The 26,826-nt window shown below is 40.1% G+C and overlaps 1 protein-coding gene across 3 annotated transcripts in view; it reads right to left on the bottom strand.

Moving 5' to 3' along the window:
* LOC131675425 (aromatic-L-amino-acid decarboxylase-like) overlaps positions 1-26,826 on the bottom strand; it is a 1,116,730-nt gene that overhangs the window by 926,612 nt on the left and 163,292 nt on the right. For all 3 annotated transcript variants that reach the window (XM_058954401.1, XM_058954403.1, XM_058954402.1), the window contains exon 4: positions 25,933-25,984. In XM_058954401.1, the coding sequence (XP_058810384.1) occupies positions 25,933-25,984 (52 nt within the window). The remainder of the gene's footprint in view (positions 1-25,932; positions 25,985-26,826) is intronic.

The raw sequence follows: 26,826 nt of genomic DNA, 5'->3' as shown, positions 1-26,826 counted from the left end.
CAACCAAAGACGCGAAAAACTTGATTTTTTTCTAGTTTTTAACTTCTAGCGCTCATGAGGTCAATTTTATGAAAAAACCAATAGCACCATCGTATTCTACGGAAAAAAATACATCGAAAACATGTATCACATGTTCGAAAACAATCTTGAGTTGACCTTGAATCGAAAAGGAATAAATATTTACACTGCCAGTGGAGCCGATCGGCATGGCCGATGCTATCATGTACTGAATTTGTGAAGGATTTTGATTTTTTCCATACATGTGATACATGTTTTCGATGTATTTTTTTCCGCAGAATTTGATGGTGCTATTTGTTTCATCATAGATTTAACCTACAAAGCGCTAGGGGAGAAAAACTAGGTTTTTTGTTGATTTTTATTTTTTTTAAGGTCGTTCCACCACTTTTAAAAATCTGAAAAAAATCAGGAACATTTTTCAGTCAAAAATACACAAAATATTTTTTTTCTAGCAAAGAGTCGGTCTTCATTTTCGAAATATTAAATTTTAAAATTTTTGAACGGCTCTAAAAATTTGAATTTCGCGCCAAAAATTTTTTGAGCGCGGTCATTTTATAGGGCTTTAAAAACCCTACAATTTAAAACAAGAAATATTTTTCTAGCTCAAAAACTGACCGAGATTTGGTCAAAAAACCAAAAATGACAAAACTGGGCCTTATAGGGACCTGTATGGGTTTAGGGGTCTGAAAATCTGGGAATCCTAGTCATTTTTCATGCTGAACATGGGGGTATAATTATTTTTGCGGATGACTCAAAGGCATTTTTGACCATTTTACCCTGTTAGACCCTTTGGATCCTAATTAGCTGGGGGCTGAGTGTGCGGGAGTGGCCTCATTCAAGTGTTTTGGGCCCTCGTGACACAGATGGCCCTTTATGTACTATTTTCATCTTTAATTATTTAAATTAGTTTTATCTAAATACAATTGTGTGTGTGGTACTCTAATTTTACAAAAATATTATTTAATCTATAATAAAACTAAAGTACAGAACAAGAGTGAAAGATTATATTTATCTGAAAACAAACAAGATTTTAATAGTTTTAACTATTAATTAATTACTAAAAGCCCATAAGAAATACTAAAAAATCAGAGTTAATTATAATGAATATAATCATTAACTTTCGTTCAAGCCATTTTTAAATTTTCTAATGCAAAATTGAGTGTATTCAACATTTAAACACACAAAATTTGCAGTAAAAATCTTAATTAATACGGAAATATATAATGAATTATTTATATATTTCTATATTTATATTTATTGTAACAAAGTAACACCGTTTAATTATATTTTTATTCGCGCGACTTTGTTGAAAGGGCGAACGTAATAATCTATGCTCAAAATGTAGTCCGGAGAGCATGCGGAGACAGGCGTCAGTCAACCAGTAATTCTAATTAACCTATAATAAAGTGAGTGGAAACTATAAGAAGTAAGCGAGTCGAAAAACACTTGTTAGTAACACGAACAGAACCTTTTATTATTACTCAAATACTACATAAGGTCGGCCCGCGCGTTTGTTTACATCGACGCTCGCTCATCGACAACACGTATTGTCGGGACTACGCTCGCTGCTCTTTGTTATTAGAGCCGTTACATGCACGCTTCGAATGCCGGAAATTAATCGTTAATCATGCAATTGCGGTCGCGAGATTAAGCTGGCCAGCTTACCTTATTATTGCAGGCGTACGGAGCGGACGATAAATAGTCGCACTGCGCGGAACTGTTTTGTTTATTTTCGCAGGTCGCGAATTCGTGCACACGCGGTTTCGTCCTCGATGGCGAAACCTCACACACTCTCCTTCGGCAGCTCGTGTCCCTCCCTTCTGCAGACGTGTGGCGCCTTGGCAACAGCGGTCACAGCTAGCTGGCACTGATCTGTATGTTCTTCTCTTATCGTGTTGGCGTTGACGGCACGAAGATCGGCGATAGCGGAAAGAAAAGCGGGCGAACACAATGATGGTCAAAGCTTCACTGGTTCGAATTCAATCGCGCGCATTCCGTCTGCTCGCGTGCCGAATTCCTTTGTCACGTTTTTCGTCTCCCCGGTAGGTGCTGCCCTCCCAGGCAGCAATTAAGTTAGGTTATCAGCGCTAATTTGACGTTTACCGTCACATTATATATAAAATTAAAGCTATTCGAGCAATAAATAAAAACTATTAATCAAAATAGTCCTTGTTAATTACTTGAATACTACTTGAAATAGATAAGTCTCGCATATTTTTAAGAGATCTGCAAGCAAATGTGCTTCCCTCAATTTAAAAGAAATTAATAAGATTGAGAATAAATTAATTAAAATAAAATAATGGTATTATAATCTGGCTACTCCGGATGGCGCGGTTGTAAACCCGCTCTGATTATTATGATACATTTCCAAACATCCGAAAATTGCCAGATGCGCGAGACGAAAACTGTCGTTCACGAAGAAAATTTTCTTTTCTCAGCTGTACGCAATTTATCATCTGAATTAACGAGCTAAATGTGTGGTCTGTTTTTTTCTGTTCGTTTTTTATGTCGAGCCGCCGTTACAGTCATGAAATTTGACTCTGGTACTAAGACAATCATATAATATATGAGGTGGCGCCGTTTAATATGCTAATTGATGTTAGTAGATAGAAGAGTTTAGCTGGTTGCAGTAATCCAGTGAAAATAAGAGAAGAGCTCATAGATAGGACAGTTACATAGCCCCCTCTTGAGACTGAATGATCTATATGAAAGAAGTGTCATGAATCTAGTTCTCTATGAGCTTTTTATTCTTATTTTCTTTGTTTTATTTGTTTTTTGTTTTCTTCTGTTTTATTTTTCTTTATTATTATTAACAATTTTGTTTATTAGTTTTCTGCTACTCCTCCATCCATGTCTTCCCTGGTGTAGGTGGGCGTTCCAGTTGGGGTTGAGTTGCTGCTAAATGTTGTTGGAGTTCCACAATTCCCTCCTCTGTTTTTGCAATCCTCGCAATGACTCTGAGGATTGCAATCCTTGCAGATCTTCTTGCTCATTCTGTGCTTCCGCTTCTTCGAGGTGGTCGGAAGGGACGTGGACAGCACAGGAGAAGCTGGGCGAGGGACGCTAGATGGAAAGAAGTGAATTATAGAATTATTTTTTATTTCCACCCTCACCATCCAAGAATGCTTGAATGGTATCTGTGTGCTGTTGCAGAGCCGGGGACCATATTTTGCGATGGTAAAAAATTTTAAGATCTAGGGAAAAGGATAAAGTCCCTCAGATCTGAGGAGTCACTTTGAGTGGACTTATTCTTTTTCATCTCAAAATCGTTAGCTTACTCTTTCTAGTATTCGTATATATATTAAATCAATTTGCAAGTTTGTTTGAAGATAGGGTGAGTCTCCTAGTGGCTAAAGTCGGTACGACTCATAGATAGGACCGTTACACTGTGGATTTAGTGTTATAATGACTATAAATGATGAATTTGAAATATAAGCAAGTAAGCTTAGCATTAAAAAAAGATAAGGAAATGCTACAGAAGCTATACAAGACCACTGACAAGAAGGAATTGTTTTTACACCATCAAGAAGGCTTTAAATGTAAAAATTAGTTTAGAATAATGTATAAATGTATATAGTGAATAAGTAATAAATTTCTATTTTTAAATTTTAACCATGTCTTTAAACCTAATTTAATTATGCTTTTGAATCCTTTTTTTTTGAAGAGGCAGAGGTAATTACTTATGCATCCTTTCCGCTGAGTTTCGACTTCGTGTAAAAATCTCACAAGTAATGTTAATAGTGAAAGTACCTTCAGAAGAGAGCGATGGTTAGGGCTCTCACTATTCGCTAACAAAAAAATTAATAAATAAGTAAGAAAGAAAGAAACGGGCATTTTCGGTGAGTCAAAAAGCGTAGTAGTGGGGTGAGATCCTTAAATATCGATAAGAAGGAAATAGTAAGCCCATTCTCTTCGAAGCATCGATATAAAGTAAAAGTAGAAGCTTATCCATGTTAGCTATAAGAGACAACAGGAGATCTCGCTCCTCTTTTAAGCATGAATGGTTTGCAAAGAAAGTTAGAATTCATTATCTTCCATACGAAGAAAAAGACTCTAAGAAATGCATTGGAGGCAGGTAGCACGAAATCGTGTGCGCTTCCAAAGACGTAATGTCGAATAAAATAATATTATATTCCGAATATTATTTAAGAAACGCATTTTAATGATGAATCGAATGCTTTATCCCATATTAGAAAATCATCACACTATATATATGTTAAATACAATAGAAATCTAATTAAAAGTAGAGGGAGGTGATTGTGGCGGCTCGAAAACTCAAGTAGTCGGAATAGCTCTTAAAAGAGCAGCGAGCCTCGAAGAGCTTCATTCTCTCTTAATAATCGAATAGTGGTTGTTATAGCAGTAGTAGTAGAAGACGTAACAATATATATTTTTTTACCTGTAGCAAAATGAATTTTAAAATGTTAAATAAGATTGGAATGAAGATCTTCGATATACTTCCTGAAATGAGTCATCATGAATTGTATGAAGATTAAAATTACCTAATAACATACATGAGGCAAGATGAATCTCGAATTACTCTTGAAGTCGATTGTGAGTTCCAAATTATTCTACCAGACAGAATTTCAAGAGCAATAATTCATCATTATGATCTTTTTATTGATCTATCAGAAAGAGTGCAAAGATATGAATTATTTATACAATATCATGAATATGATCAATTTCAATTTATTATTTAAATGTATTTTTTATACTATTTTATATGTCAATGAAGAATATATTATATAAATTTATTTATGGAGAGATAAATGAGTCGTTAGTTTTTCTATTAAAGCAGGTTTCAACTTGTCTAAATGGACTCACGAGTGACGAATACAAAATGGAAGTAACTCACAGGGAAGAGCGAAGGTTAGGGCTCTTATCCTTAAAATATAAAAAAGGAATGTAACATATAAAAGAGAAAAACACTATTTATTTCAATAAAATCTAGATACTGTAACAGGCTACCGTTTAACCTATAATTCCTCTTGAATATATTGAATACCTGTTCGATTGGCTAAACGACGCCTTGTTATCTATGTGCTAGAAGCACATCTCACCTTGTCCGGGAGTGCGCCTGCGCAGAGTTCCCTTACCGATCGGAGTTTGGTTCTCGATCTCTCCGCTGGGAGGCGCTGGCGTACTTGCTTAGCAGCGCTCCGTCGGCCGCTGCTGGTAACTCGGTTGGCGAGCCGCTTCTTTACCGGCACGTTCGAATTGAACGTAAACAATAACACGGTTCCCGTACAAAGGAAAGACAAAACAATACGATCGTTACGTTTAAATCTCTGACTACTTTATTGACTTGAATCTTTTACACGGGAGGGATTTGCCGAGAAACTCACGCACGCGAATTCGGATGACAATACGCGCGGGGAGAGATAGAGAGAATCGCGATCGCCGGGAACTAACCGCTCGCACGCTTTTTATGATTCACCGCACTCGCTGTGCGGGATCGCACGCTAACAACAATTAATACGTTTCGTCACCTACCGCGGGATTGATGGGAATACGGTGGCTAACCGTATCCGACGCACTCGTTCCAAATCTGCTACCTCTGTGGTTGCTGATCTGTTGAATCGATTCTGCCGTTGCTGTTGTTCAGCGGCAGGAGGCAATTAGGTTGCGCTCGCTGTACTCGAGGTCACGCACGTCACTCAGTGCTCGCACTCGCGCTCCACACTCGCACTCGATGCACTCTCTGGATCTCGCTCGAAAAAGGGTAAAACACTCTGTTCTCTCTATATCGCTACGATGCAGCCGGACTGAATGTCACAGTCATACTGGCTAGCAAACCCTCCCCTCCAGGTCATTGCCCCTACGCGCCCTCTCTCTCTCAAACCTATCGCGGCTGTTACGCTCAGCCGCTTCGTACCCTACGCGATTCAAAACGATTCTCGGCGATCGTTGCAGCCCCCTCCTAGCTTCGGACCACCGGGCCGAACTACTTCGCTGACTCGCGACCCTAGGAACAGGAGAGGGAAAGGGAGAAATCATCACACTCCGTCCTTACAAAGTACTCCTTTATTGCCCTCACCCGGGCCATCACCCTCCCACCTCATTTATCGGCGCCTCCTGGTGCCTTGTGTCGTGGGTAGCGCCAATGCTCCGACTTGTTCGGGCACTTGGAGGTGGTTGTTATGCCGGGGTGCCCGCAAATATAGCAGCCCTTCCGCTGCTGCCTACTGGAGCCAGGCACCGACCCTTGTCCTTGGCTCCCCGTCGGCGGAATGGGCTGCGGGGTCGGGGTTCCCGGGGCGGCGGTGAAAGTCACGCCGCCCACCGTGGCGGAGGTGCGTCCACCCTGAGTGCGCACCACCACGGTAGGGTCGGAAACCACCGACCCGTCCACGCGGACCGTGAACTCTTGCCCGGCTCCGGGGGCCCCCGAGATTCTCTTGACTTAAGTCTGTGCCGGGGGTTTGGTAGGAGCCCTGGTCGCGGACCTACTTCCTGGTGCCGTTAGCGGTACCACCGCCGGAGGGCCCGCGACCTCTGGGGGTTCCTGCCTCCGGTCGACGCGCAGCAGGGCCTCTCCATATGCCCGCTGCCGCCGGACTACCGGAGTCCACTCCCCCAGCATTTCTCGGGCTCCGCGGAAGTCAAGGAACTCCTCTAGGTGCGCATGCATCTGTCGTTGGAGTTCCCCTACGAATTCCCACGCATTCTCTAACTTCTGGAGGCCCAATCTCACGTGCCTCCAGGAATTCTCGAGCCCTTGTTGCTGGGGGATCCAGGGGTGGTTGCAGACCCACTGCCTCTGCCCACAGGCCTCCTTTGGCCTGGGGCACTGAGTCGAGCAGTCAGCCACCTCTGGCTTGCTCGGCTCTGGGGTCTGCACCCCCTGGTCCGTCGTGGACGCAGACCGACGGCCCTCTTCCACCGGACCGTCGGTCTGGGTGGACGCCTCCCGGGTAGGTGCCTTCCTTGGTGGCGGCCTCAACCCTTCCCGGAGGTAGTCGTCCACCCGCTGGCGAGGGCGATCCACCCGGGCAGCCACCTCGACCTGGGCCCGGACAAAACTGCGGACCTCGCTGATCGGCCGATCGGCATCCGGGCCCAGCTTGAGATCGAGGAGCATCCGGGTGGCCACCTGGAAGGCTTCTTCGCCGATCACCAGCTTCCTCTCCATCTGCAAAAGAGAAGAGTGTGGTCAAGGGATATCTCAGGTTCAGCCCTTAACCTAACCGTCGTTACATCACGCTCGATGCTACGCTTAACGAGGACGTCCCGGTCCCCTGTGCTTCCCTCGCGGACATGGCCCACTTATGGGGGTAACTGGCAGGACAACCTTCCGCACGTGCTGGATGGTTTTACGGGGCCTGCCTCTTCCCCTCGCCATATTACCAGCCAGGTCATCGACACCTGATGCCTGGAGTTTGCTCACAGGGTTCTTGCGCGGTCTTCCACGGCCTCGCTTGGCCGGCGTCTCGATCGGCGTCTTTGGAGCTGCTACGGACTCCTCACACTCGCTCGTGGGGGCTGCAATCGCGATGCGCTCGCATATCGGATCCCCGCTGGGATCCTCGACTTTCGCGGGCGGGTTGCCTGCGCCCTCCTCATCCTCCAGCGGTGTTAAGTCTCCATGTACCGGTTCCTCGTCGTCTTGGTTCGAGAATGGGCCGAAATAGGGCTTGAGATCCTTGGCGTGGACCAGCTCGGGCAATGCTTCTTGCTGGTTACCGAGGCGGTAGGTATTAGTCCCACATACTTCCTCGATAATATACGGGCCAGCATACTTCACCGCCAACTTCGCCGATACGCCCTGTGCTGCGGAAGACAAAATACGGTTCCGTTTTCACATCCAGTCCCCAACCCTAAAGTCGGCTTGACGTCTCTTCTTATTATAATAGACCGCCTGACGGTCCGCCTCCTCCCTTGACCTGGAGCCGGCGCGTTCCCATAAGTTGGGCAACTGGCGCATGTGCTCACCCCATTCGGACAGTTCTTGACCCTCAGAAGCTTCTCGGGCCAACTGATCTTGGGCCCTTCTAAAGGTCGAGGGGGGAGTGGGTTGTCGACCGAAGACGAGCATAGCCGGGCTATAGCCTGTCGCGCTATGCTCGTACATCTTTGGCCAGAAATACAGGTGCTTAGCCCGAGAGAACGTCCGTTCTCTCCCCTGATGTCCCGCTGCTGGCGCATCGTGTACCTCTTCGAGCACTTGATGCCTTTTCTCAGCAGGAACCACTAGCTTCCAGGCTTCGTCATTGTCGATGGACCCTTCACTCTCAGTCGGATTGTAGTGATACAGCCTCCCTCCTACTACCTTCCAGGTAGGCTGAGAATGCGGGTCCTGGCATACCTCTCGGTATTTTTGTAGATACCAGGCATCGGCAGTTTCCGGCTGATAAGTCATGGCACCCACTTCTATCACCCCCTCCTCATAGGTCCTAGACAAAGCGTCTGGCACCACGGTGAGGTCTCCCTTTCGATACTCTATATCGAAAACATGTCCTTGCAGTGCTAACGCCCAACGCGCTAGCCTTCCTGTAGGATTCCTTATACTGTGGAGCCACCTAAGGCACCTTGTGAGTCCTATAATTTGTTGGGCGCCATGTAACAGGCTACCGTTTAACCTATAATTCCACTTGAATATACCTGTTCGATTGGCTAAACGACGCCTTGTTATCTATGTGCTAGAAGCACATTAACTCACCTTAACCGCTCACACGCTTTTTATGATTCACCGCACTCGCTGTGCGGGATCGCACGCAAACAACAATTAATACGTTTCGTCACCTACCGCGGGATTGATGGGAATACGGTGGCCAACCGTATCCGACGCACTAGTTCCAAATCGGCTGCCTCTGTGGTTGCTGATCTGTTGAATCGATTCTGCCGTTGCTGTTGTTCAGCGGCAGGAGGCAATTAGGTTGCGCTCGCTGTACTCGAGGTCACGCACGTCACTCAGTGCTCGCACTCGCGCTCCACACTCGCACTCGATGCACTCTCTGGATCTCGCTCGAAAAAGGGTAAAACACTCTGTTCTCTCTATATCGCTACGATGCAGCCGGACTGAATGTCACAGTCATACTGGCTAGCAAACCCTCCCCTCCAGGTCATTGCCACTACGCGCCCTCTCTCTCTCAAACCGATCGCGGCTGTTACGCTCAGCCGCTACGTAACCTACGCGAGTCAAAACGATTCTCGGCGATCGTTGCAATATATATGAATTTATATTTGTAATTCATTGATTTATAGTCTTCTGAGTATTGTCAAAGCCAGACCATTTTACGAGGACTTCATTACTCCGTCTTCTGAGAATTTTTTCCACAAAATAGATATCAGGATACATAGCTTTCTGTAGTTATTGCTCGTACAAAAGACCAACAATTGGATTTTCTTGATAATCTAGTAGGTGATATGTTACAGATTTAATTCTCGAAATACGATGAATAGTAAAAATTTCTGTAGACCAAGTAGGCGTATATCCATTTTCAGTAACGTTTTTATACTAGTTCACTCGCACTTTAGCTCCTACCTGAAATTTCGGTTTTTTGATAAAACGTTGGTCGTAAGAGAATCATGTCAAGATTTGCAATTCATTTTCTTTTGTCACGTCTTTAGGCTTCATATATATTGTGCAATGTTTTCGTTTATTATAAGATTCTATTAAACCGGGAAGAAAGTCATTCCATTTATAATTTTCTTTTAAACTGAATTTTTTACACGTAATATTTTTTAATGTTCGATTAAAACGAATTTATGCTTTAAGATTGCTATAAGTAGAATATATGTTTATTTTATATTTTTTCATTAGATACTGAAAATTTACATTGTAGAACTATTTGCCTCTTTTCACTTGCGGATTTTTAGGAATGCGCCCTTTTTTTAATATAGAGTCCACTGCATTAGTGAAATATATAGCAGTTTTCTGTTTCATTGGAACATCCAAGCATATTTTGAGAATATAACTATAATATATAATAGATAGTGCAACGGTAGTCGATTTAATTAATCGATCCATTCGCGATTCTGCTTCTCGCGCGTTAGTTTGAACAATTAAGAGAGAGAGGGGGCGCGCGATCTTTTAAATAAGCAGTTACGCCTCAGCTATTCACGCGAGTTTACCGCCGATTTGTGTTTTGCACTTTGTTTCGCCAATATTAAGTTTTCTTGGGACAATTACGTGCGTGTGTGCAAAGGCATTTCCGTGACAGTTAGTAGCAGCAGTACAGAAGCAGCATCAAAGTTATATTGAGGCAGATCAAGGTTGCGTAGCTGATTAATCGAGGGGCAGCGGCAGTTGATATTTTGCATCAACAATTACGACTGATCACCGTAATTACGCCGCATGGTAGGTGCACCTTCCGTCATTATATGCGATACAAAATACATTCGGTATTTTGTCTAATCGTGTTAGCGTTATTTTTGTGTATTCGCGTCGAGCGTTAGTTCGCAGTAGAATTCGAATCTTCTCTCTCTCTCTCTTTCTCACTGAACATAGTGAATTATAAAATCCTATTCGCGTGCATTAGTCTTTCGGCCCTACAAAGACCGTAGTGATTTTTATTAATTAAAGTCTGTTAAATTTATTCGCCATTTTCGTTATTTAATTTTCCTAGTAGCTTAAGTAATTGGAAAAGGCTTATGTTTTAATCCGATTACATCTAGGGGATTAAGAAGATTAGGAGTAAAGTCGCTCACACTTAAAACTCATCGAGTGTCGCAAGACACGTGACTTAAAGTGAGTTCAACTCCGTTTGATAAAAGACAACTAAGATAAATCATCTGATGTTAAGGCGAATACACGTACTATCATACGTGTTTAACGGAACGGCGGTTTGCTCTGCATCGTGGGAGTTCTTAAATAAATTTTCCCTTTTTTCAGATAACCTCCCCCGTTACATGGCGCCCAACTGGTATTAAGACCCTTTTCCTACGAATAGGATTGTGCGTCGAAGGTAATCGACGCACGAGAGAGAGAGACAATTGCGCGAGCGCTTAGGAAGGTTTGAGCGGGTGGTAGCGCAAGATTGTGGGCGGTACGCCCTCTGCTGGGGAAAAAACGAAATCACTTCGAACTTTTTACTTAAAAATTGTTAAATTGATTGTAAAAAGGGCCGAAAGCGATAATTATTAATAGGTCGAAGTGATGTCAGGTCGTTCGGAGTAATCAGGTGTTAACCCATTTCAGCCATAGTTTAGTGGATAAAGGGGGGTTGGAAGCACCTGATCGACGATAAAGACAGAGAGTGCGACCCAAGCGTACAGTCCAGAAAATATTAGCCAGGGGGAGCAAGCAAATAGCAGGTTCCGACCTTAGGTAGGATATTTTTATAACATTAATAGATAGTTTGCGGAGACTGCAGGCGCTCAGAATCTCGCGAGTTTGTGCCTTATAAAAAGGAGGCATTAAGGGTAGTTACACTAAATAGTGTATACCCCGCTCATAACTTGGATGATAGGAAGCGGTAGTGGTCGATTAAGTCAATAAGTTCAAACCTCGACCGCATCCTACACCCGTGCGGAGGCAAGATGGCTCTGTTGTCAGCTCAATTGGGCATTAGAGCTGACCTCCGCACAGCGCGAACGCTACTTGGCGGAATTAGAGCTACGCAAGGATGGAAGTGTCATCGAGCAGGCGGCTAGGCTTGGGAGATGGTTGCTAGGAGAGTACACCGTCACAGATTTCGAAGAGTCCACGCGCAGCAAAGAGGTGGCGGGGCGCACGAGACGCACCCGACAAGCGTGGCTCGATACAGTCTGTGACGAGTTGGAAAACCACAGCGCAGATGAGAACAGTGACCATCCCCTGAGAATTATCAATAGGGGGGGAGGGGAATATCCTTGACAGATATGTCAAGGATGTTCGCTAGCCCAGATGAGAACTCTGAAGGTGAAGTCAGCCGCCAAGAACAGGATAAACTCATCCACAAGGCCCTCCACACTCAGGAGCAGGACGAGTGGGGAGGAGACGGAGCAATCCGGAACTTAGGTCGCAGGAATCCTGCACCCGGAAGGAACCCCAGGAAGAATTATCTTTGAGAATACGAGAGCTGGAAGACGCAATGCATGAGATGGCCAATGCTAGCCGTTCTTCTCAGCGCAACTCGGTTCAACCGCGCTCCAGACGTAATGTGGACTTTCAGGTCACATTCACCTGTCACTACGACTCTGGGATTCCGGGAAGCACACCGGCTTCACGCCCGGGATTGGTTCGGCACTAGTACGCAACTGCAACAAAGGCTGTTGCAGGAAGCCCACAACCGGTTTCAGGATGAGGACGAACTAGTGAGAGACTACGTGTCCAACTTGGTGGCTCTTGTCAATAGACTGGAACCACCAATGCCCTTGGAGAGGTTATTAGACCTACTCCATGCAAACCTCCTTCCAAACATCCAAATTCAGCTGCGTCGGAGCGAGATGAAGTCGATACGTGAATTCAACAGGAGGGGGACCGTGGTATAGAACACCTTATCTTACGGTCATCGTCCGCGTGTGTTCGCCGACCCCAACTCGACGATCTTCCCTCAGCACGCCTACCAGCCGAGCAAAAGAACGGCTCGTAATAAATCCCAAACTGCTGCAATGGCCAGCGAAGGGAAGGCGCGTGCGAAGAAGGAGAAAGATCCGCAGCGCGGACAGGGCGTGGAGAACCCTGTCAGGAGGCCTACCGAACAAGTATTGGTATCGGCTACGCAAGCTTCTGATAAGAAGATGGAAGAGCGTCCAGAGGGCATCGAGCGGATGTTGCGCAAGTTGGCCAATGAGAAGCAAGGCAGACCTCCAGAAAAGCGTAAGAGCCAATGGCGTGGGGGAAGGAAAAATTCTCCTTCTCCCAGGTCTCCTGGCGAGCGGCGAGAAGGACAGAGGCGGAAGATTGACTTCACCCAGCCTCTCCAGTGTTTCGCTTGTGGCAAACCGGGATTTAGTCGTAACTTCTGCCCAGATTGCAACAAGGGAAACGGCAAGGAGGGCGAAGAGAAGAGGTCATCTTCGCGCCTCCAGTAGATTTGACCTCTCGCTGCGGGTCGCCGATGGGAAACAGCAAGTTGTCGGCGACCCCGGGATCTCAACTGGTCCTGGAAGGGCATCAAGAGTGCCCAGGTCCTAGCGGTACGTTGGAGCAGAAGGCGATCGAACCCGATGCCAGCCCTCGGCAGAACAGAGGGGTGGTCATTCTGGAAGAACCAGATGGCCACATACAGGTTGTGGAGGAGAGGAAAGGCTCCAGGGAAAACCTTTCCACACAAAAAGCTCCTCTGCTGAAGAAATCCACGAGTAGAAGCAAGCCCACCGTCGTCGCAGCAGCGGAAGGGAAAAAGCTGTTGAAAAGCACGACGAAGGGAGGCAAATATGCGACTCGTGGGTATGATCTTGAGGATGAGACCAGGTGGTGGTTGCGGGTAGACATAGATGACTTTAAAATTAGAGCAATCTATGATACGGGCGCCTCATCCACGGTCATGGGTTAATTAGGGCTGAGATTGGCATCGGTGATGGGACTCGGATTGAATGTGACCAGAGCGTTCGATGCAAGGCTCGCTGATGGGAGCCCATGCCCTATAATTGCTCACGTGATGTTTCTCTTTCAAATAAGAGGAATCACGGAGGAAATCAGAGTCGCCATTACGCCACTGCTCACGAATGACTGCTACGTAGGCGCGAACTTTATAAGAGAGTTCCGCGCAGTTTAAGATCCCGACGAGGATGAATTATGGCTTAAGGACTCCCATGTGAAAGTACCGATGGAAGTGGCTGGAATTGATGGTACGGCATTTCTCGAAACGGGAGGACTATGGGAGGCCACGGAGACACAGCTGGAGGAAATAGAAGACCTCGTTAGTAGATTGATCCCTGACGTACATCTTAGTCTTTGTAGACTTGTTTTTACAAAAAAAAAGAAAAAAATACCGTCCACACACTTAGCTCGTAAATTAAGATGAAAAACTGCGTACAGCTGAAAAAAGAAAATTTTTTCTATGAACGGCAGTTTTCGGCTCGCGGATCTGGCAATCTTCGGATGTTGAAAACAATAACAGCGATTTTACGATCGGGCCATCCGAAGTAGCCAGATTGTGAGCATCTTGAGAAAGTAGAGATCTGCAGCGCACATGTCCATCCTACCGATAGTACTGTTATTTTATTTTAAATAATTTCAATATTACTAATTTCTTTTAAATTAAGGGAAGCGCATTTTCTTGCAGATCTCTTAAAAAAATGCGAAATTTATCTATTGTAAGTAACATTCAAGTAATCAACAAGGACTATTTTAATTAATAGTTTTTGTTTATTGCTCGGATAGTTTTAATTTTATACCTAAATATAAATATGGAAATAATTCATTATATTTCCGTATTTATTAAGATATTTTTTTTTGTTGCGAACTTTGTATGTTTAATCGTTGAATGCTCTCAACTTTGCGTTAGAAAATTTAAGAACGGCTTGAACGAAAGTTAATGACTATATTTATTATAATTAACTCTGATTTTTCACTATTAGTGTACTGTATGTAACAACAAAGTGTATGGAATTCTAGACATTCATTCACGTATCGCTTTCGATGAGTCTATAGCTCATTATGAAGTTCATGCGCATCAGCGTTATTTATTATCATATTTCAATAATAGCGATAGAATCCATATAGGAATTCAAAATTAAGATTTATCTCTGTTTCCATTACGTAGTATGATTTATAATTCATATTTGTGGTTGGTTGACTAAACCGGGCGGAACACGATTTTCTCCAGTAGAGAAAATAAATGCTATTGAAATTGATAAAGTAAAAAATGTCGGCTTAAGGAGCCTTAGAAAAAATTGACTTTCACTCAATTCATGTCAAAACTCTATCGCTCAAAATGTTGGTTGGAATGGTGATAACAACGAAGTTTTGATATGTAATGCTTTAGGTTATTTTGATGTGACTATCCCTCTCAGTATGTTAATGAGGTTTGTTGAAGATTATCGGAAAATTTTAGTCAATGTCAAGCATGAACTTATTCTCACAAGATCAAGAGATGGTTTGAATGCTATTTTAAGTGCTCTAATAGGGAATTCTGCTGCTTCAGAAAAATCGAAAATTAATTTAACTGAGGTTGAATCGTTGATGCCATATGTGACGGTTGCACACAAAGAAAAAATCAAATTACTCAATCAGATTGGACGACATCGTGCAATTACAATGAGTTATCGTACTTGTGAAATGTTTGAGTATCCAAAATTACCACGCACATCAAAGCATGTTTGGAGTGTTAAGGCTTCTAATCAATTAGAAAAGCATCGTTTTGTTATTTCAACTTTTCAAATTGAACGTAAAAGTTCAGCGAGCGTTAATTCTAGTAATTCTGTTCATTGTGACATTAAAATTGTTGAGCTATTTCTCAATTTACAGTGTTATTCATATGCAAATCTCAATTTGAACATCGATCAAAATTAGTATGCTGTTCTCTACGATATGTATCCTAATTTTCAAAACGCCTACTATGGTAAAGAAACCGAGCCGTTAATCAATGAAAATTACTTCATTAATAAAGTACTGCTAATAAATATAAACTGCTCCAAACAAAATGAATCAATAAAAAGCGTGCCAGTCGATGTACGCCTAGAATTTGAAACTTAGACCGAGTTTCCTGAAAATACAGCTGCCTTTTCTTAATTTTACACGATCACATTGTATAATGTAATTCCATTAGTGATCATGTTAAAAAATTAGTTTAAAATTAACAAGAGATTATGTAAAATGATAAATTTTGTAACGATGGAAAGAAGGGAAATAGTGATAGATAGAAAATCACTTAATTTTAATTATATTCAGCAACGTTTCGTCAGTACATTTGCTGACCTCTTCAGGCTTTATTAATAGAAAAACAACAAATTATTAACAATAGAGATTGCAAAAGTAATTTTGATAGTATTTGTATATGTGTATACCTGATTTCTCTCGTAATCAAATTATTATAGGCTAAAACGAATAGATCGTAGCACAGTCAAGTTACAATAAAGTGAGAAATCAAGTATTTCAACCCATATATATATACTCTTCATCTATTATCCCTTCCTCGTCGATCTTAATAAAGGCTCATAGATGTGACTAAGATATTGTATATCCTCTTTTCTATTTAACATGTTTTTATGTAAACCAATGTGTAACATTTCGGATATTCTTCGTTTCTTATAATTCTTTTCATAATCCAATATCTTTTTTCCAGTCAAATTCGTGTGAGAACGTTCTTCTATGTGTAGCTACTACTGTATCTGATTCAATGTTTTTTTTGTGTTTGTTTAATCTAATTTTTAAGGAACGCTTACTTTCACCTTTATAAACCGCTGAACATTGTTTGCAGTCAAAACTGTAGACAATACCAGTGTTGTGTAATAAATCAGATTTATCTTTTCCTAAACGGATAAACTCTTGTTATGGTTTTTGTAACAAAAGGATAGGCATAATGTTATATTTTTTAACACAGATGAACATTTTTTGAAGATGTTGCAATTATTAGGGATAGCGACTGTAGGTAATTTTTGATTCTCTAATTTTTTAGAATTATTATTCCCTTTTTTGTATTTATTGATATGTTTTTGTATATGTTTTTTAATAAATAAAGATGGATAATTGTTCTTTTTCAGGATATTAGTAATTATTTTTAAATTGTTGGAACGAAATTTTTTGTTAGCAAGTAAAAACTCTCGGCCAACTAAATTTGAAACTACGTTAACTTTTTCATGAATTGTAGGTTCTGAGTTAAAATTCAAAATTCTGTCAGTTTGTGTTGTTTTCCTAAACCAGTCAAATTCTCATTTATTATTATTTCTGATCAATTTTAAGCCAAGAGATGGAATAAAATTATTCATTTCAATTTTAAACGTAAATTGTAGTCTATTATGATAAGAATGGAATGTCTCGATAATTAAATCAATTTTATCTTTCGGAACGCACATCAAAGTATCATCAACATATCTATAGTAGAAAACAGGATTAATTTGATATTTACTCGACAACACGTTCAGGCAGTGTTTTTCTAAGTCTTACATTATAATATCAGCTAATAAAAGAAAGATGGGGGATCCCATCGGGCTTCCAAATATTTGTTTATAATAAGGAACTTACATCCAATGATATTAAAACATGATCGTTTGGAATAAAAATATCTTACAATTTCTGTTTTAACTGTCCACTGTATAAAATGTGAAAGTTAGGTTTCTTTATAACTGTTTTAAGTGCACTATATAAGAATTTTGCTAATTTCTGAGTAGGGCTATCAATTGATGAAATTATTGGACGTAGTGGCATGTTTTCTTTATGAATTTTCGGTAATCCATAGCATTTTGCTATAGTTGTGTCCGTTTGAGTCAAATCATTATTATGCCAATATTTATTCAGAAAACCATTGTCATTCCAGTGCTGGAGTAGTCAGAAATCAAGTAAAAATTTGTAAAAATTTAGACAGATTTGCGCAAAGAGTTCCTAATAATAAGGAGAGCGATAAAGAATCAAAGGTAGATTTTGAGCCAGATAAAAACTATGACAAGAAAATTAGAGAGAGCGGTTACAAAGACAATCGTTTAAATAAAATTGGAGTAAAATTGCGAAAATTCGAAATTTGTAAATTGCCGCACAAAAAATCTGAGATTTGTAATTCCGAAATTGGACTGAAAAAAGCTAGCGAAGTTAAAATTAGTGAACCTGAAATCTGTACATTCGAAATTAGAAATTCGAATGTTGAAAATTGTAGAAAATCAGAAATTCGAAAAAACCAAATTACGTACTCAGTTTGTAATTTAGCATTAGCCAACAAAGAATACAGGAGTGCACGCCCAAGTTCCGCGAGAGCTAATTTGTTATTTATTCAGAACAATATAACAAGTAGGGCTGAGCAAAGCCATAATGAAATAACTCCATAAAAATTTTGAAGATGATAAAATTCATCTCACGAAATTCTCAATGACAGAAAATAAATTGAGTATACAGCCATATTATAAGTTGAAAATTAGAGAAGGTAATAGCAACGATCGCAAAAATGTAGATTGTTACGATAATGCTGACGAAACTACCCTATTAGAAAGGGTTAATAAAGGTATTAACATATTAAATAATACGAATTCATACACAAGTAATAAACTGTGACGTCGTATTACCGACCTCTGCTACATTAGTGACGGGTCCTGAATATAGATTAGTATATTTGCTGGCTTGGCATGCCTCAGACTCGGTTCTGTCCCAGAATGCGTATCCGAATATGCTATCGATGCAACGTTCTTCGGTAAATTGACAAGAAGTTCCGGACTCGAGCTTGATTTTATTTGTTTCCAGCGTTATGAAATTAAATCTTTCTTCGAGTGATACTTTAATATAGCCAGTAACGTGTATATTGCTGAATGTGCCGTAAGGGTCGGAGAAACTTCGCACGTTAGTGCAAGTGCCGTCTGGGGCAATGTATCCTGCTAACTCTATCGGGTGTACGGTTGTTTGATTTATCATTAAGTTTTGTACTAGATTATCTCCGATCGTCATTATTTAATAAGAGTGCATTTTGATGCATTCTTCTCATGTTACTTCCTTAATATATTCTATTTCGGAAAAAGGGGGGGACCATTCATGAGAGAGTACGCCGCATGTTTTGGCTGATCGTTTGACCTCTATTTTGCAATAACGAACTTTTACAGTTGCAAAATCATTAAGTTGGAGGAGGGATATTTTAGTTACAGTAGAATTGATTATCGGATTAGGAATGTCGCATTCAACAATGTCTACAAGAGAGAAGGTAGTGAAGTTAGTAAAACGTTGAAAACAATAGTAGGCTATGAAAGGAGTGACTATTTTGAAGTATTGTTAGAAAAAGATGCTGAGAATTACTGCTTTCATCTGAAACATAATTTTTCAATTACTACTTGTTTCGATGTATGACTTTTTTAAGCGATTGGCGTGGACTGTTTGAGTTTCTTTTTCGTTTATTTTTATTTTAATATTTTCTTTTTCTCCCACTTCCAGGACCAAGTAGGGACCGGCAAAGTGATTGCCTATGAGTTTATGAGGCTTTGGGTCACTTTTTAGAAAAACCCATTGACCGACTTTGAATTTGCTAGGATTTGTTCTATTATCATACTGCATTTTGGTTTTTTCTTTAGATGTTATCAATTTTTCTCTAGCTATTTAATGTATATTATGTAATTATTTGACTAAGTTTTCCACGTAGCCTTCGTTGGTAGGTAGTAAATCTTGCTCAAGTAAGGGCTCTGCGCTTGGTAGGCGTGGCTTGCGAGCGAACAGCAGTTCCCATGGCGAGAACTGGTGGCTGCTGTGCCAGCTTGTATTATAATTAAATATAGCAAGTTCGACATACTCGTCCCAATTTTTGGTCTTGGAAGTGAATATTTTTAGATATTCAATTAATGATAAATGAATTCGTTCAACATTGTTAGCTTGCCGGTGAAAAGCCGTTGTAGTAATATGCTTAATTTTGAAGTAAACTGCAATACGTTTTATTAATTTTGAAGTGAATTTAGTGCCTCTGTCACTTACTATGACGTTAGGTACTCCAAAGGTACATATTAGTTTTTTAGTAAGGTTATCAACTACAGTAGTAGCTGTTTGGTTTGGCATGGGTGCCGCTATGGCGTATTTGGTAAACGTGCACATGTTGGTAAGTAAGTAAGCGTTTGCCGTTTCGGTAGGATCGAGTGGGCCTACTACGTCTATGCTGACTTTAAAAAAGGGAACCGGCGGGGTATCGGTTATGATCATTTTTTGTTTGACATTATGTCTCTTTAATTTTCTCAATTGGCATGGTAAGCATTTTTGAATGAACTCTTGCACATCTTCCTTCAGATGTACCCAGTAGTATTTGTTCTTGATACGTTTGTAAGTTCTATTGCAACCGTTATGACCACCTATCGCTGAACAGTGGGTCTCTTCGATTATTTGTTGACGATGCTAGATGGGGGCGAAAACTATAAGTCCCTGACATACTGTAATCTTGACTTCAGAGTATTTTTTATCATTCCTAAAATTTCAAAGAAATCGACGAGTTCAATTTTTTTACTTTGGGCTTTACTGACGATTTTAATTTTATTTTCAGTTAAATTTATTACTAATTGCTTCAATGCCAGGTATATATAATTTCTAATGTTTTCAGTAGTCTCTCTATTTTCATAACGGATTGGGATAATAAAGTGCATCTTGTTCTCTATTTTGATTACAGTGTGAACGGCTAATTTTAATTTGTTCATTTGTGGTAGTTTATCATGTTTAAATAAGCTGAGTGCACCTTCATCCAGAGGGGTACCAAAGATGTCAGTGAAGTACGAGTAATTGTCTCACCTCATAAATAGTGCGTCCCGACAATAAATAATGTTTTCATTGGGTAAAGTCACGGGTTCGATAGGGGAGTTGACTGAGTCTTCAAGTGTCACGTCTTTTAAAAAGGTCATATCCTGTTTTGGTTGTGTATCCTGTTTATTTTTAGTCTTCATTATGCGTATTATATTGTGTGCCAATTTTATTGCCTTCGGAGCAGTACGTCTTTTCAGTAACTCTAGGATAGTTAGTAATTGTGTCTGTTTCAGTTACTGGCGTGTCTACTTCCTGAGGAGGCGGATTCTTTTTCTGACGCGGCAGGAGGGACTTGATGGCTTCCAAGTATTTTGTACTTGAGTGTCGGCCCCTCGCGGGTCGCGTGGTCATGGCGTGCGTATTTCCTGGCCTTTTGGTGTAATCATCTAGTTGAGCTGTTAAGACCAGTGTTTGAACCGGATCTTGCCCAGTTGTTTGCAAATGCTTATTGAGCTGTTCGACTTCCTGTATAGAATTTCGAGAGAGTGCATCTACATTGACATTCGACGGGCCTTTTTTCTATCTGACTTCGAAATAAAAATTTTGTAACAACAGTCGCTGATGAGTTGCTTGTGAATTTGGGTCGCTTATCGAGTATAAATGTACCAAAGGTCTATGGTCAGTAATGATGATGAATTTTTGGCCGTACAGATAAAGTCTGAATTGTGAAATACTCCATACTATTGCTAATAGTTCGAGTCGGATAGCAGGGTAATTACTTTCAGCAGGTGTGAGCGTACGTGAGATGTATGCTACAGTGTGTTCTTGCTCTTCGTCATCAAATTGAGAAAGCGACCCTGTGATTCCGATTTTGGATGTGTCAGTGGTAAGAAAAAATGTCCTGTCGAAATCCGGGTGTCTGAGCAGCGGAGGTTCACATAATTTATCGCGTAGTGTCTCGAAAGCTCTTTGCTGCTCTTCCGCCCAAACGAACGGCTGGCGTTTCTTTAATAAATTAGTAAGTGGTTTGGCGATTTTAGCAAAATTTTCTATGAATCATCTATAGTATCCTGCCATGCCGAGCCATTATTTAACATTCTTTGGCGTGCGTGGGACCGGGAATTTTTTTACTGCGCGCAGTTTGTCGTTGCACGGACGTAGTCCGTCTGTCGAGATTATATGTCCGAGATATTCGATTTCCGGGCCTAGAATTTTGCATTTCTTCGGATGAAGGACCAGATTAGTTTCACGAAAGCGTTTTGTTAACTCGATGATGCTCTCGCAATGTTCGTCGAATGTTTTGGAATATACGCAAATATCATCGAAAAACGCTACTACATTTTTTAAGTCTGATACTAGCATATTTATTAGTGACAGAAAAACTGGTGCACTAGTTTTCAGTCCAAAGGGTGAGCAACAAAATTGATATAGGCCTGACTCGCATTGCAATGCCGTTTTATGCTTGTGTTCTTTTTTAATGCTTATCTGATGATATGATGAATACATATCGAATGATGAGAATAGTTGCGCACCAGCCATTCGTTCAAATAAGTCGACAGGTAGAGGGACTGGGAAATGATAATCCGAAATAATTTTATTTAGCGCGCGATAGTCAAATACGATGCGCGGGAGTTGCGGTTCGCCATCTTCCGTATTCTTTTTGGGCACGCAAAAGACTGGTGCGTAGTATGCACTAGTTGATTTTTCGATAATCCCTCTTTCTAATAATTCCTGCATTTATTCATATATAAATTTACTGATTTGTGGGGGGAGCCTAAACTGTCGAAGCCTGATTGGTACTTTGGAGGTAGTATAGATCTCGTGCTCGATAATACTCGTGGCTCCGAGCTTGTCGCCATTAACAAAAAATCTGTCGCTGTAGTTTTCGACGATTTCTTCAATTTTTATTCGTTGATATTCTTTGATATGGTCCAATTTAATTAACTGAAGTAACTGTTTGATTCTTTCGTGACGATTATTAATTTCTGGGTTAACAAGCAGTGCTGCGCGACGCGCTCTAGCGACTTTTCCTCTAATAATCGAGCGGGCTGTTAATAATGCATTTTATGTATTACTAATTACATTTAGTTTTTGTAAGTTATTTTGTGATTTAATAATTGGATCGAGGTATCTCTTTAGTATTTCGAGCAAGTATACGCGATCGCTATTAATTTTAAATTCTTTATTATATAAATAACTAATAATAGTGTTAGTTAATTCTTGTATTAGCGGATAATCTGATTCTGATTTTTCTGGTTTTTTAATCATTTCTGATGCTTTGTTTAAAGCGTAGAGTAAATCGGATTAGTTTTCCAGAGTTTGCATGCGCATGCCAGAAGTTACAGATACAGAGTTAATTTTTTTTGAGTTCTCGGAAAGGTAGTTAAGAGACAGGTTGTATAGATTGTTGGAATCTGATTTTTTTGGTCCTTCTCGGATTTTGTTTTCAGACAGCTGAGGTATATACTCTTTAGGAGTTAGTATGTTATTTTGTTTTATGGCATCGTGACCATTTTTTTACATGGGTTTTGTATACTGGTGTGTTCGTCCTCCGAGTTTCGACCACTAGGTCCAGCAGTTTCCCAGTAGGGTCGTCGACCAAATACGAGGAGTTATCGCCAGGCTGTGCCTGCCCTTCGTTTGCGAGAGGTATCTTGCTGGGTGCCTGGTTAATTTTTTTTGTTACGGGAATATCTCCAATCTAACAGGATTTACTTTCGGTGAGAATTAGAAAAAACATGTTATTAATTTTTAAGAGATTTCTGGCGTAATCAATATGCGCTATGTATTTTTTTAATGACTCGCTTCCTATTACACCGTCTTCTAATATAGGAAAATTTTCCGGTACTAGGTGAAAATCTAGTACAAAGTTATGAAAGTTAATGAAACTTTTCCTAATATCGAGATACTTTCTTGCGAAATCTCTCGTAGTTCGTATCTGTCTAAGATAGTCATATGGACATCGTCTGGTTTGCTTAAAATTTTAAGTAGTGAAACTGCAACCCCGGTGTCTACGACGAAGCTAAATTTTTGTTTAGTTGTATTTATTTCAAGCTGTATATTGTGGATGACTGACTGTTAAGATGTAAAAGGATGAATTTTTGTGCGTGCGACGTTTGATGCGCTGTAATTACAGGGGCTCCCGGGCAGCGCCGAGTGTCTGGAAACCCTTGTCTTTTTCCGCCTGTTGTAATTTTTGATTTCTGAGTTTTCGTTTTTCACAATCATTCTTCCAGTGTCCTATTTCTTTACAGTAATTGCAAATCGAGGAATTAGTTTGTTGCAATTTTTCTTGCGAATTTAAATTGACTGGGGCACTTGTTTTTACTTGATTTTGGGCGGCATAATGTGGCTGATGGTTGGAGCAGGGAGTAGTGCTATTGTTAGCTGCCACGCGAGGCTCCACCCACGGCTGCTGTTTGGGCTGCTGCCGTTGCTGTTGCGTAGTTAGCCAAGTCTGATTTTGATTCTGCGGTATCCGATACCAACAGTCTTTAGCTATGTGTTTTGGCCTATTGCAAATTTGGCAGGTGTTAGTATCCTCCGCTTTCATTAATCAAACCGGCTCTATTTTAGGTTGGATTAGCGCTTTTACTGTTTCGCTTATTTCCTCAGGTTCCTGTACGTTGAACTCTCGTTCAATTTCTATTACTTTAGTTGTGGTTAATTCTAAATTTTCGGCTTCCTCCATACGCGCTTTGATGACCCAATATAAACCGCGGATGAAGAATTTTACTTTATCTTTTTCAAGTTGGCTTTTAAATCCAGCATTGTTTCGATTTTACCTTACTGCTGCTTCAAAAAGTTCGTCAGCTACTGTTTTCACTCTATTAGAAAATGTGACTACATTCTCACCACGTTTTTGTTTTAAGGTTGCTAATTCACCTATTAATTGATTACAAGTTTTTACTGATCCGAACAGTAGGTCTAAAAATTTAATCATTTGTTCTACATTATCAAACGTTTTTCCTTGCACGCTTTTAAGTGCCTCACCGCTTAGTTTGATTTTAATTAACTTCGTGAGATCATTTTCATTGATTGTCGGGACTATGCTGCGTGCCTCTCGACAACCGTCGATAAATAAGTGTAAATGTATGTTAAATCCATCGAATTGAAGTACGAAGTTAACAGCGTCTTTCAAGCTAAAATTTTTTATTGGCGATACTATGTTTTGTGTGGAATTCATTAGTCCTGTTCTGAAAGTCCCCAGCGTACAATGCGTAGTAAATGGGCTGCTTGCAAAATTAGTTTTGTTTGTAGTAGCAAAATGTTGAGTTGTAGTGAAATCAACTTTTTCCGATTTATTATGAGCCACTTCTGGTGGATTTGGAAACGGATGGAGTATTAGTCATAGACACGTTTGTAGTGGGCGCGTTATACATGTCTGAATTTTCAATTGCTGTTTCGTAACCTGTTTGATTTTCATTGAGCTCAAGTAATGGAATTTCAGCTTTATCTAATTTTAATTTTTCGAAGTTTATAGCCGTAATAGCGTTAAGGCGTAATGCTGGATTTAAATTTTTACTAGTCATTTCAATGAGGATGTCGAATATTAGGTCATTTTTACATAGAAAGTCCAATGAGTTTGTATCAATGTAGTCTTGTAAATTATATTTTAATCTTTGTAATTCCTCGACTCAGGTAATTTGCTTTGTTTCGGTGGGTGGATGTCTTTGATGCAGATATGCCAGACATTCTGTAAGCGTAGGTTCCCTGTTTGTCGCAAAGTTTGGTTCTACTTCGCTAATTTTTTTAATTAGTATTTTGAGTGTAATTAGGTTTCGTTCGTAAGGTGTTTCGATCATTGTAATTTTTTTGCGATAATATCCTAATTACAAAGAATGAGGGGCCCCTAATTATTATGTCTAAGCGAGGAGATGTTACGGCTAGACGTAATAGTGTTTAAAATACTGTCGCATTGGTAAAGGTTGGATCTTAGTCAGGAGTTAAGCAGAGGTTGGTTAAAGGGATAGCGCCTTTATTATATGTAGCGTGTTTAGGTAGATAACTTAGTTTCTTACCTTGTTAGGATTGGATTTCGGAATAGGTTTTTACAAACAGTCTCAGGTGTTTGCGCTTGATTTAAGATTTATTGTTTAAAGACAATTTTATAATGCTTAGCAGAGTATAATTCCGATTCTGAGTAGCCGGATAGCGAGACTTAGAAATAACTAAATCAGTATAAGTATGAGTACTAGAGTATGAGTGCTAATATAAGCGCTAATGTAAACTTTAATATGAACTGCGCGAACTGTGTATTGTGTGAACTGAACTGCTTTTCGCGGATACCGATCCAGCCTTTTTATACCATAGGCTGATGTGCCCCTTCCTGTGTTTTCGCCGAATTAATATGCGGTGAGTAATATTTGCGGAAATATTATGGAGAACGTGCTTAGGCTAATCTATCCCGCTAAATAGATTCACAAATGTTCCCGGGAGGGTTGATACGATAGAAAATTAAATTACCTATACCCGGTTAGTAACATAACCCGTTGTGTGACATTTACTTATCATAGCTCGTCACGTACGTTTTCTTTGTATCGACGTGACAGTTGTGAATTAATTAAAAAAGGTAATCCTACGAGAAGGGCTGGTTTCATTGTTTACGAATTGCCGTGTATCTTTGTAAACATTTGTAAAAAAATAAAGTGGAAATCGATTTATTTCAGAAAAAACTACTTATAATTATATGTACTTACCTAGCCAATCGCAAACTATGGTCTCTAGTTCTGTACAGGCAGGTGATGCAGCCTGAAAAGAATGTATTTATGAATAAAGTAATAAATAATAATCTAAATCCATATATAATAATTGTATAAATTCTCTTAACCATACGTGAACGATTACAATGCTTCATTAATAGGCAAAATCATGAGAAAATTAAATGTAAGGATGCTCACAGTGACAGTAATAAAGAGGATGAAGAGAAAAGATGGAGCAACTTGAAGATATTTTGTAGAAAATAGAGTTTCGTAAAAATAAATAACAATTTTTTGTAATTTTTTTTCGTTCTTTCGAATGAAGTACTTAGGTTTTAGGGTCTGTATTAATCCTAAATATGGTTCCAAATCAGTTTCAACTGGTAAATTACTAATAGAACTCTCTATTTTTTATCACAGATGTAGATTCTACGATAAATTTTACGTTCGGATTGATGTTACGTAATATTGAAATAATTAATTCTTTTAATTGACAGTAGACCACAAACACTGGAAACTACTAATGAAAATGGCTCAAGTTCAAAAAAGTTTCCTACGGTTTTCTTGTGATTTTTATTATTCTATTGAATCGATCATTCAAGTCCAACCTAACTTGGAAATAATTTAGGAGTGAATATTGAGTGAATATTTTGAAAATAATTAATATATTTTTCGTCTAATTACTATAGTGAAACTTCTTGATTCAAGATATTGATATCGTTCCTTTAGTGCTAGATAAGAACAACGTAGAAATATTATATGGAATATACGTATGTAATTACGAACAAAAAGTCCAAAAAGAACAAAAAGCAAACGATAACTGTAATATCAGAACAGCCATCAAATGTATATATATATATATATATATATCTTATTGTTAATATTAATGTCTAT

The sequence above is a fragment of the Phymastichus coffea genome, unplaced genomic scaffold, assembly GCF_024137745.1.
Source record: "Phymastichus coffea isolate CEN01 unplaced genomic scaffold, Cenicafe_Pcof_1.1 PCOF00021, whole genome shotgun sequence".
Lineage (NCBI taxonomy): Eukaryota > Metazoa > Arthropoda > Insecta > Hymenoptera > Eulophidae > Phymastichus > Phymastichus coffea.
The sequence above is the reverse complement of the archived record's forward strand: the minus strand, read 5'-3'. Positions and strand labels throughout refer to the sequence as shown.